Below are 13,029 nucleotides of genomic sequence, written 5' to 3' on the forward strand. Positions count from 1 at the left end.
ACTAGGTTTAAGAAAAAAAAAAGACAAGGAAATACATCTGCAGCCAAAGATCTTGGAAACATAAACAAGTATACCACAGTAGGCTCAACAGTTTGATGAATGAAGTTTATCACCAAATAACTGGAAAGAAACCAAACTGGCTAACATACGTTGCATGGAAAGCTTCTAGAAAACCGATTAAAAATAGGGATTTATGGTGTTCCCAGGGCAAATGTGGAAATCATTAAAGACTACTGACTTTCCCCAGAAAAAGTTTTTGAGATTTATATAGATTTCAAACAAAAAGAAAACCTATTTTAAAGCAGTATTGATACCAACTAAAATTATACTTTCAGGATACTGAGTTGGCTATGATTAACCCCATTTTACAGGAGAAGAAACTGAGACTTAAAAAGATTAATAACTTTTCCAAGGTTACATAACCATCAGATGACAGAGCCAAACCCAAGTTTCTGGACTTTTGACAATGTCTGATCAACTGTGGGGTACGGTATGTATCTCTCAGGTCCAAATAAAGAAGAAAAATGCATATATTCTAATGCACGATCATGAATGACAGCAAATTAAAGTGACCTACCTTACTTCTCCAAGTGCCTTTCATGCAATCTAAAATCCCTGCATGGGAGGAGCAGCCACTAAACCTCACTAAATAAAATCAGCTGCTTTAGGGTCAAGATGGAGAAGTACGCGTGACAGCCCTGCCTCTGGCTAATTGTGGATGACTGTGGTGGGCAGCATAGGTGGCAGTGTCTTTCAAACAATCAAAAGTTTTTGCTATTCTCCAGTGGGAGTAAATCACAGACTACCAGGCAGGTTGACAGCTACGAAAACCAGGGTTCTGCAGTTGGAAGGTAGCTTTGCAGTCTGGGGACGTGTTTTCCATGATCAACTACAGTATGGCTTGAGTCAGAGGGAAGGAGGACCTCTGGAACTACATCATGAGTGGAGCCTAAAGGGGAACCATCCTGACAGAAATGGACTAGTGGCCATGGCTGGGTCAGCCACAAAGGGTGGCATTCTTCTAGCTTTAATTGAAGGAGCTAAAAGGTTTATTCTAGCTTTACTCTAGATTTAATTGAAGGTTTGTCTCTGAACAATTTCCCAATGGTCTTCAGTTTGCTGAACGCCCCTCCCAGTTGCCTTCGGTCCAGTTACCGCCATCACCTTTCGGAGACTATCAGCAGTATCAGGAGACTACTCTAACAGAGTGAGCTAGAGTTCAAGAAAGGCTCTCAAAACATTAAGTTGCAGACTGTTTTTAAAACCAGAGTTGAGACAACTATGGCCAAATAGGCTACAAAGAGACATTTACCACTTTTTTCTAAAGGAGCACTGGGGGTGGAGTGTAAAAGATAATCCATTTATTTATTCACTCATGGACTGCATTTGTGATCACAGTAAATGTCTCGTATTTTTATTTTTTAATATTTTATTTATTTATCTTCAGAAGGGAAGGAAAGGAGAGAAATATCAATGTATGGTTGCCTCTCGTGAGTCCCCTGCTGGGGACTGGCCTGCAACCCAGGCATGTGCCCTGATTGGGAATGGAACCGCGGTCATGTGGGTTGCAGGCCCGCACTCAATCCACTGAGCTACACCAGCCAGGGCTGTCTCATATTTTTAAAAGAAAATATGTTAAGTGCTGAGGAGATGAAGGACCACAAGGCAAACAGCAGTAAGACTGGCCATCATCTCCTTGGAGACTTCTGCATGGTTTTGTGTTCTGCTAGTCAAACAATAAAGATCCCTAGACTCCTGGAACTTGCTCCTTTTAAAATAATAATAATAATAATAATAATAATAATAATAATGATAATAATATATAGTTTTTTTTTAAGTTGGAAATTCTTTTTTTTTAAATTAAATTTATTTATTTATCTTTAGAGGGGAAGGAGAGAGAGAGAGAAACATCAATGTATGGTTGCCTTTTGTGCGTCCCCTGCTGGGAGTTGGCCTGCAGGGAACCAGCCTGCAACCCAGGCATGTGCCCTGACTGGGAATCGAACCGTGATCCTCTGGTTCGCAGGCCCGTGCTCAATCCACTGAGCTACACCAGCCAGGGCCGATAATAATATATTTAAATAATCAAGCCCTGGCTGGTGTAGCTCAGTGGACTGAGCGCGAGCCTGCGAACCAGATGATCGCGGTTCGATTCCCAGTCAGGGCACATGCTTGGGTTGCAGGCCAGTTTCCTGCAGGGGCCAGTCCCTGCAGGGGATGCATGAGAAGCAACCATACATTGATGTTTCTGTCCTCTCTCCTTCCCTTCCCCTCTAAAAAGATAAATAAATAAAATATTTAAAAAAACACTCTGGGAAAAGGTGTTGATAAATCCACACATTAGGGGAAAAGCCTGAAAATTCAAAAATTTTGCATCATATTACAAACCTGGAATGATAAATTAAATCCAGAGAAAGTGGAAGAATGGAAATATGCAAGTAGTGATGTCTGGAAGGGTATNCATGGATGGAACTGGAAAGCATTATGCTGAGTGAAATAAGCCAGGTGTTGAAGGACAAATACCATATGATCTCACCTCTAACAGGAAGCTAAACAACAAAACAAACAAGCAAGCAAAATATAACCAAAGACACTGAAATAGAGAACAGGCTGACAGTGACCAGAGGGGAGAGGGGAGGGAATTTCAGGGGAAATAAGGGAGGGATTTAGAGGAACCTATATAAAGGATACATGGACAACAACTGAGAAGGGTGGAAATGGGAGGGAGGGGGGAGGATGGGGGGTGGGATGGGATGGGAGTAATAGACAGAAAACTGTACTTGAAAAATAATTAAATAAAAAAAAATTGAAAAAAAAATAATCACCTGCTTTGGGCACACTGTCAAGAACATGAGTTGTACAGTCAGAAAGATCCAAGTATAATCCCAGCCTTGGTACTTCCTGAATCAGCTTGGACACATTAAAGGTTAAATGAGTTTGTTTATTTATTCACTCAGATATTTATCGCATGTTAAGAAGTAGCTAAGCTACAATTTAAGCATGCTCTGTGTGGGTACAGGAGAAGTGACAAGTCTTCCTCACTTAAAAAAATAAAAAGCAATAATCAAATCTCTTCATGAGCATACTAGTCACAGGCTTCCCTAGGGACAAACACTGAAAATTTGCTAGCGGGAGGGTCCTCACTATGAGATATTGTTAACAGGATGCACCAGGTTTATTTACAGTCTATGAATTCAGGAGGTAAGTCACCACAGTCAGCCTCATAATTGAGTCTACCGATGGCCCATCTGTGTAAGTGATAAGCCACACACACCGCTCACAGACTTTGAGGTTAGTCTGGGCCAGAGCACGTCCTGATGTGCAAGAATAGACCAGTGCAACTGTGTTCAAAGTCCCAGACCTTTCCTGCCTCACATATACCTCATGATTACCTTTTTCCTTGAAATTATTCAAGTTTGATATGAGATGTATTAGGCAGTTTCTAAAATGACTACCAATAATTCAGGCCTTCTTGTATTCACACTCCTGTAGTCATCCCCTACACAATGAATTGTGCTAATTTGTGTATCCACTAGGATACTACAGATAAGATTGAGTGTGACTTCCGAGTCTAGGTCATAAGAAACATTGCATCTTCCATCTTACTCCCATTTCCCCTCTCATTTGCTCTCTCTGATGAGGCCAGCTGCCATGCTGTGAAAAGCCCTAAAAAGGGAACAACCACATACCAAGGAACTGAGCGGCACCTCTGAGCAACAGTCAGCAAGGAAAGCAATGCTAGCAACAGGAGTGTGAGTGAACTTGGAAAATGGTCCATATCCAGTTGAATCTCAAAGTGCTAGGTGACACCCTGACTGTAGCACAGACATACACACAAAAAATATACACTAAGTTTTAACAGATTAAGAATATATCACTGACCAATAGCCAGAGACCCAGATGACCCACCAAAACTGTAATACACAGTTCTTTAAGCCACTAAATTGTGGGGTAATGTGTAAAATTGAAATAGTTAATTAATATGTTATATAAGATCTCTAATTCCTGCATCTGATTTTCTGAAACTAATTGCATTATCTCAAATGTCTACTCTGAACCAAACCCTGTTCTGAGCACTCAAGGCACCTCAATTAAGTAGACAACCTTCCTTGCCTTTATGAAGCTTACACTCTAGGAAAAAGAATGAAAAGCAAACAATAAATATAAGCAAATGCTCTAGTATATTTAAAGGTGTTAAAGTGCTATGAAAAAATATACAGCAAGGTAAGGAGGAGTGGTTGGGGCAAGGTAAGAAAGATAGCCATGAGGATACTTAACAAAAAAGCATTCTAGAAGAAACAAATATGAAGGCCCTAACATAAAAACATGCCTGGTGTGTTAGAGAAACAGCAAGACCAGTGTGAAGTAGAGCAAACAAGCAGAGAATAATGGGAAACAGGGTTGTGTGACAATGGGCAGGGGCATGAGGGGGGTGAAGGATGCACAGTGTAAGCAAGATCTTCATCTTTCACTCTGAGTGAGATGGGAAGCCATCAGAGGAGTAACATGATTTTACTTGTGTTTTCAAAGGATCACTCTGCCTGCTCTGCTGAGGGCAGCAAGGAGGCAAGGGGGAAGTGCCCGGGAAATAATAGACTCCTAAAAAATATCAGCCCTTTTATTCACCTCAACAGCTAGACTAGTCATATTCTATTCCAGCTCCTCAATGCTTCTTGATGCAAAATAAAGAACTGCTTTTTGCCCTTTTTTTATGCTTTAAATTCTACACACTAACAAACAAAGGCAGAAGCAATAGCCTCTACACAAGAGGAATGGACTTCAGATAGGCTCTTCATAAATCTACGCTAAAAGAATGAAAAAAGTAAGAATTTTCACTAGCATTGTCCCTACCTTAAATCTAAGATATACATAGTAAGCTTCAGTAAATTAATACTTACGGGGATTGTCTTTTCACTCTTATTATTTTAATTTATACACTAATTAAAGACATTTAAATTTTTTTCATTATCTATTCCATAAAGTTCCAGTATTTTCCACTAAACAAGCACCAAAAACTCTTCACAAGTTATCACATTAGAAATGTAAACCACTTTCCATCTGCACATTTGCTGTTGTGGATCCAAACTGCTGAGTGTGTGCAATGCAAAGAACTGTCCTCTGCTGCCCCCTAGCGGAATCACTTAAATCACTCCCAAACAAAATCAGGTCCACAAAATGCAGCCAAGGTAAATAGGGTGCAGCTGGAATATCCCTGGACTTTACCACTACTCTGGAAAACAAAACAGTTACATAGATTCCCAACTTTCATATATCAACTCCCGATACAAACAGTTACATGAATACCTACCTTCTACCCACAGGCCCCCCACCCCACAACACTCCCCAAATGAAAGAATTTTAAAAATTAGGAGTATCTGATGTGTATCTACTTTCTATTCACAAATCATTATTTTCAAAGTGGGCATTTCTATAAGAAGTAGAAGAGCTTAATTTTGTGAGTACCAAAAATTGCAAGCCCTAAAGACAATCACTTTTAAGTAGTAAAAGTATCACAGAATACAGCTTTATAAAACCAGATTTGGATACCTTGCCTTATTTGTCTCTAAAGATCACTACATTTAAATATATTTATATATATATGAATGATTATGGAAAACAGAGGGAAATTTTTCTCAATTGTTAAGTATCATAAGAACATTAGACAGGTGAATAAATTAAAACAGAGTAAGTAGTTCAAGGCAACAAGTAAATGAATCACCCTTTATTTTCACTTAGCTAAAACACAGAAAATAAAAAACTATTTCCTTAAACCTTACCTATGTTGACACAAAGCAATGATTTTCTCTATATTCATATATCATAGTTCAATTCCAAAAGCAAACACTATCTGGCAACCTGGTTTTAATTACAGCATATGGAAAGGATTTTAATTAGTTTCAAATTTTAATTTAGCCTTTATTCAATTCAATTTTCCAGGCTCATGGCCCACAAAACTTTCTAATTACCTCTAAACCCATTAATGGCAACTTTTAAAACTGCAATTTAGTCATTTCTATTTAGCCAAAGAAAAAATATACATCACATATACTAAACCATTCCATTCACTATACATCTGAAAGTGTCAATTCAAAGAATTTTTCATTGGTTATGAAGGCTCAAACAAGCTTGTAATTTAAAAATCAATGGCCACATGAGAAATTGCATTACAATAGTTTTCCAAATTAGTATTCCCTCTCTTAAAACACAATCTTGATGCTGTTCTACCTCCTCATCTCCAGTCACAAAGACCAATTTCATGTTCACCATGGCATGTTCAACCACATAACCTTTTAAAAAGAAAACTGTATCCTGACCCCAGGACATTTATTGATTGTTTTTTAAAGAGAGGAAGGCAGAGAGACAAACATCAGTGTGAGAGAAAAGTATAAATCAGGATCGGGGATCAATGATCAAGCCTGCAACCAAGGTATTTGCCCAGGCCAGGAATCAAACCTGCAACCTTTCAGTTATGGGACAACACTCCAACTGAGCCATACAGGCCAGGGCTCAACTACATTAACATTTTTAACAATTTCTCCAAGAAACAAAAACCCTGAAATATTTGCCCTTTATGGACATTTTCCTGAAACACTAAAATGTTCAACACTCTTCATATAGGAATAATAATTTTAAATACTGTTAAATGTATTCTATAAAGGAATCAGTTTTCCTGCCCATGTTAACACCAATGGCACATCTAAACACCTGCATGCCCCTGGTCCGATATGGTAGTGAAAGACTAGATCCAACTTTATCTACCTAGAGGCCCATGGGTCCACAATATGTACATGGGTACCTGTACAAATTCACACGTTACACATCTGTTGAGGAAAATTAAACAATGGAAGAACATTCATTCCAATAACCACAATTAAAAACTTCTGGTTAAGAAAACAAACTTCTGAATCTCTCACTATGAAAGATAATCTGAACATATATCCAAGATATCAAAGACCACTGACACACCATGCACCTTCTTATAAAATGGAAAGCAAGGTTGCTACTCTACCCAGGACTCATTTAGCTAGATCATTAAAATCGAAATGTCATCATGCTAAAGGCAAGTTTGTCTGAATGCAGAAAGACATCACACACAGAAGCCAGTTCAACCCTGTTGCTTATTCAAATTATATAACTGCAATAAAAAAAACTTACTTTTTAACCCTCTAGTACATACATCCTATTTTTAAAAGCTTCATCCTTCACTATTGTACTATTCTCTCTTCTCATGTTGGTCTAAAGAAAAGCATTTAAGTGAGTACACTTTGATTATAGCCCACGTTTGACAGCCCATGGGCTAACAGTGAATCAATTCAAAAATATTAAATATTCAAATATTTTATGATAATTAGAAAACAAAGAGAAAGAAAGAGCTCTACCTTCTTCTTAGGCTCTAGAAGAATATGAAAAACCTTCACTTAAGCTGCAACAAACAAGAAGAGAATTCACCAGACACAAACAAAAAGAAAAAAATGTCTTTAAAGCCATCTGAGAACTGTGGACACAAAGATATTTAAAAGAACTAAACACCAAAGAGAAACAAGGGATAGAGGACATTTGGGCCACTTGCCGATAGAGATGCAAGCAAACAGAAGAGCAAACCTAATGGAGAGTCTCTGGTTGGTTGGGGATTCAAATCTGGGGTCTAAAAATCCTGCCATCCTGGGAAATCATTAAACAAAAGTTGGTGGTTTAAAACTCTGAAGTAACTTGTTCCTGTTAGTGTGTCTTCCATCATCAACAGTTCTAGTGTTTCACTGGCATCCCTATTATAAACAGTCATCCAGTTTTGATGAGAAAGAAAATGGTATCAAAATGGAAAACCAAAGTAACAGTCCATAAATGGCTAATCATAATTATTCATAACCCTATTGTGGTTATTATTTAGGCTGGTTTCAATTCTTTTAACCATTGCAAATACCAAAAAGAGGAACATCTTCACTGAAACTTTTTCTATCTCTTTATTCTTTATTTTTATTTTTATTTTTTAAGATTTTTTATTTATTTATCTTTAGAGGGGAAGGGAAAGAGAGAAGGAGAGAAATATCAGTGTATGGTTGCCTCTCGTGAGTCCCCTGCTGGGAACTGGCCTGCAACCCAGGCATGTGCCCTGACTGGGAATCGAACCGCTAACAAGTGGTTCGCAGGCCCGTGCTCAATCCACTGAGCTACATCAGCCAGGGCTCTTTATTTTCTTAAGATCAATTTCTGGATGTGGAGTTACTTAGTCAAAAGGAAGACTTCTAAGACTTTTGATAAGAATTATAAAATGCTATCCACCAGAAAGACGCTAACCATTTACAATTCTACCAGCAGTATACATCTTCCAACTCCATTGCAACATAATAACAAAGACATTTGTTACTCTTCATTCACTCAGATACCTTTCTATGCCACTTACTCCCAAATGATTGAGACTTTGCTATATTCTTTTCCAGACAGTTTCCCCACAGCTTACTGGCGTATATAGGGTGCTTTTATAGGGTAGAAAGTGGAGATATATAATGAAAAGGGAGCATCTCACAGTAGCCTCCAGCAATGTCTCTAATTTCCACACTAGGAAAAAAGAAAAAAGGAAGAGAGGAACCTGTGATTCAAAATCACCTTCCCTTAGAGCCCACACCACAAAAGGTGAGAGTACAGATCTTGAGTAGAAAAGTCAGACTGACTGGATTCAAACCCTGACTCTGTGGATCTTCAAACAAACATTTTAACTGCTCAAAGATTCAGTTTCCGTACCTGAAAATAGGTATTGTATATAACATTCCTATACTCACTGATGAGTCATTAGGATTCAGTGAGATGACGTTCAGTAAGCAATTCTTGTAAAAATCCTAGTAAGGAAAGTTAGAACAAAAAAAACTAATATAAGGCTTTCGTGGATTTTTCTCAGCAGTAACCATCAAATCTCAGCCTGAATGACTTAACAACATCTGACCAATTGCTCTCAAACTACACCACAAAAATGCCGAACCAGTACTCACTTACCTGAATTCCTCTGTTGTTTGCAGTTCTAGAAATACATTTTTAAAATTCATATAGCACCAGAAGCAAAGAAATGGGCAAGCTCCCCTACCTGGCAGATCTACCTGCCCGATGAATATATGTGTTGGCATCTTCTGGACAATCAAACTGAAGAACCCAATTCACAGCTGGGAAGTCTGTACAGAAGGAATATCAAGTTAGCAAGTCAGTTTAAAGATCTGCCCTGCTGCACTATTTTTATTTTACAATATTGCTTGCCACTACTTTCTGTCACATCAAACTGATAGATAACATCTGTGAACTCTATTAAAAATAAAATTAACTGCATGAACCAAGAGATAATAAACAATTCTTTGAAAAAGTGAGCCAAAATTAATAACAGTGTTTGAATATGAAGATTATTTCTTATCTGACACGGCAGTGGCAGACAGCTTTGTGTTAGACAAATAATGAAATATCCTGATATTAAATAACCTAAAAGAACCACTTCTCATGGGCTCCTACTAAACTCATATAAAACTGGTTTCTAAATTTAAATAAAGGTTTACTTTTCTTGCTGTTCCAATCTCCATTCAAATTAAGCCCCTCTCCCAATTTCCTAGCAAAACCTGCTGTGAGGTTTTCAAGATCACTCTCCATCTTAGAAAAAGGACTGAGCCCTTTAAAAAAAAAAAAAAAAAAGATGGGAGTGGCAAGACAGAAAGGCGAAAACAGGAAATCTTTAGATAATTTCTAAACTTGATAAATTAAGAAATGGCAGGATAAGATTATTACTGAGAAATATAAAAAACTAAATACCAAATAGCAAATTTAAATAGTTGCTTTTGAAGAGTGAGGAGGGGTAAAGTAAGGACTGCTTTGTCTCACAACTCATTTTTACCTATATGCATATGTCGCTCATTAAAAAAATTAAATAATTGAGAAAAACTTAAGAATAAAATAAAGTTTAAAAAAGATACTGGCATATTCTAAAGAAACTCTTAAAGGCATATTCTAAAGAAACTCTTAAACATTTACATAAGAATAGAGCTTCAGATTACCCAGTGCATATTTTTGGATTAAAAAGACAAACTCGAATATCCTTTACTCCAGGGATGAATATATAAATTCATGCTATGCCCTGGCCAGGTGGCTCAGTAAATTGGAGTAAAATCCCACACACTAAGGGTTGTGGGTTTGAACCCCAGTCAAGGTGTGTATGGGAAGCAACCAATCAATGTTTCTTTCTTTCCTTCTTTCCCTCCTTCCTTCCTTTCTCCCTCTCTCTCTCTAAATCTCTCCCCCTCCCGCCTAAAAAAAATCAACAAACATATCCTCAGGTGAGGATTTAAAAATAAATAAATTCATGCTATCACATACTCTACAAAATACATTGTATCTTTACACATCAACCTGTAAAGACTTCAAAAGCAAGCCATAGACTAATGCATAATATCATTTATGTAAACTTCTTTAACACCCAAGAAATTACTGTATGTTGCTTATGAATATATTCATATAAACTTTAAAAATAAAGTAGAACAAATGTTCCTGACATTCTTTGTACCATAGCTGAAGCCTATAAACTCTTTTAATTTTTTTAAATTATTTTATTTTATTTATTTATTTTTAGAGCAGGGGACGGGAGAAAAAAAGGAGAGAAACATCAATATAAGGGAGAAACATCAATCAGATGCCTCTTGCACACATCCTAACTGGGGACCAAATCTGCAACCCAGGCACGCACCCTAACCAGGCATCAAATCGGGAGCCTTTCACTTTGTAGAACAACGCCCAACCACTTGAGCCATGTGGGTCAGAGCTGACCCTTTTTTAAATGAAGTACTGCGTTTTCGGACTATAAGACGCACTCCCTGCCCCCATTTGGGAGGAATAATGGTTGTTAATGCTGCTGTTGAGTTCTGTTTACATTTACATTGGTGAAATATTATGTTATTTATGTTATTAAATATTTGACCACATTTTTTGCTTCAAAAATTTTCTTCCTATTTTCCTCCTCTAAAACCTAGGTGCGTCTTATGGTCCAAAAATATGGTAAAACACACAGGACTATGAAAGAAAAATTATAATGAAATATAACATTTCTATTAAAATGTTGATAATTATATACATGCTCGTTTATTAACACATTAAATAACCTAGTTGTGGGTCTGCTAATTACCATAGTATCAAAATAGTAGATGGTAAACAATATTCCAAAATATCTGCAAAAACTATAATATAAAATTATTTCAACCTCATCCCAACCATCACTCAAGAATGAGACACAGATATGCAATAACTCAAAAAATTTACCTGCCATGCAACCTTTCTTAAGAAGTTATTAGAGAATGAAATTTTTTTAAAAGAATCATTCAAGAAAGATCTGGAAACAGAAGTCCCAGGATGACAAATGTGCATCAGGCTTATGGAGTAACCAGTCTAGATTAGCGCTAGAGACAGAAGACTCCCAGAAGAGGTAGTCTCAAGAGAAAAAGAACCAGACTGTTTTTTGAACTGTTAGACAACTAGGCAGGTGTCATCTGCTACAACATTTGAGAACCACTGGAATTGGAAAACAAAACTAAGCAAAGTTTAATTATTAATTCAAAGAAAAAATACTAAAGAAAGTACAAAAAAAAGAGACAATCACAGAACACTACTTACCTTAGCAAATAATTACACAGTCAAAACAATATAAATGCAAAATGTTGATTCTACCAAGTCATGGTCTAACACAGTCTAGAGAGCTTTAAAAACATGCATCCTTATCGGCTACTGCCAGTCCCATGGGAATAAACTGACATGACGCCATGAGATATTCTTTAAAATACTCCAGGAGGAGTAAGTTATGAGGAGGAAAAAAGGAATCATGAAAAGGATAGCTACTGCAAGTGGGTAGAATATGACAGTACATTAGACTTCTTCTCTATGTGTGTTTAAAATTTGCCATAATAATTAACACAGTAAAATAAACTGATTGAAGAATTCAAATTACCACCTATTTATTCTTATCTCCAGTTTTCCTATAATTACTTCCATTCAACCCCCACAAAGCCACCAGTTATATAGTATCACAGCGGCTTTTTGAAAGTCCAAACACATTCATTATGATTTTAAGATAAAAACTAGAATGCTTGGTGAAAAGGTGGACTTCATCAATTTTTCTTGTTAAGTAAGCTATAGTATTTATCAAGTTTCCAGTTTCAAAGACAAATTTTTTTCATATCTTTAAACTTTTGACCCTTCCTTTTGTCACTCCGCCTGATTCTATGATATAGTTATTACCACGAAACAATAAAAGCACAAACATGAAAATACTACAAAAAGCATCGTTGATGTATCCTTAACGTTAAGTCATCTCACTTACCAATTCACTTGTTTTTCTCTTATAAGAAAAGCCCAATTACTTGAGTCAAACTATTTGAATTCCCCAAATCTACCCATTTATGGGCAAGTTATATTTCCCATGATCACAGAATATTTTCTCCTAAGTTTTCTTACCCAGCCCCCTGGCTGCAATATCAGTAGCAAAGAGTACTGCAGCTCTCTTGTGGACAAATTCATTATAGACTTCCATTCTTCTCATCTGCTGCTGTCGACCATACAGGGCAAGGATAGAAATTCCAGGACGTAGCCGGCAGAACACTCGGTACAGATATTGAACCTAGGTAGTAACAGGAAAATGAGTTCAATACATCTGTATAAAAGCAGCAAAGTAAGCTTACAAGATGAACAGGGAAAAACGTATTAAGGAGCACAAGTTTCACTAAAGATACACAGAACAGAGAAAAGGATACATAGTAGAGTTACGGTGTTAAAGCGTTTTTGCTCACATTACTTCCTAAAACAATTCTGAAAAGACATTTGCCCCCGTACATTTTTAAGTTTTACCTGACATTTTTCCAAAGTTAACTGGTTGCAAAGAATGTAATTTTTGTTGTATTAGATATTGATATTTTAAAATAAATGCTTAAAGCTTCTTATAAATATACCCAACACATTGTAAATGGCAGGGGAATTTGATACCCACTGCCAATTATTTTTAAGACGTCAAAATAATGG

The 13,029-nt window shown here is 37.0% G+C and overlaps 1 protein-coding gene and 1 pseudogene across 2 annotated transcripts in view; one reads left to right on the top strand and one right to left on the bottom strand.

Moving 5' to 3' along the window:
• Nucleotides 1-13,029, bottom strand: part of DDX10 (DEAD-box helicase 10) — a 268,659-nt gene that overhangs the window by 223,490 nt on the left and 32,140 nt on the right. For both annotated transcript variants that reach the window (XM_037047693.1, XM_037047694.1), the window contains exons 8-9: nt 12,469-12,631; nt 9,077-9,161 (exon numbers count right to left, since the gene is read on the bottom strand). In XM_037047693.1, coding sequence (XP_036903588.1) covers nt 9,077-9,161; nt 12,469-12,631 — 248 coding nt within the window. The remainder of the gene's footprint in view (nt 1-9,076; nt 9,162-12,468; nt 12,632-13,029) is intronic.
• LOC118988266 (mitochondrial import inner membrane translocase subunit Tim17-A-like) lies at nt 676-1,211 on the top strand (annotated as a pseudogene).

Source organism: Sturnira hondurensis, unplaced genomic scaffold (genome assembly GCF_014824575.4).
Source record: "Sturnira hondurensis isolate 20B ecotype Veracruz unplaced genomic scaffold, ASM1482457v3 Scaffold0006213, whole genome shotgun sequence".
Classification (NCBI taxonomy): Eukaryota; Metazoa; Chordata; class Mammalia; order Chiroptera; family Phyllostomidae; genus Sturnira; species Sturnira hondurensis.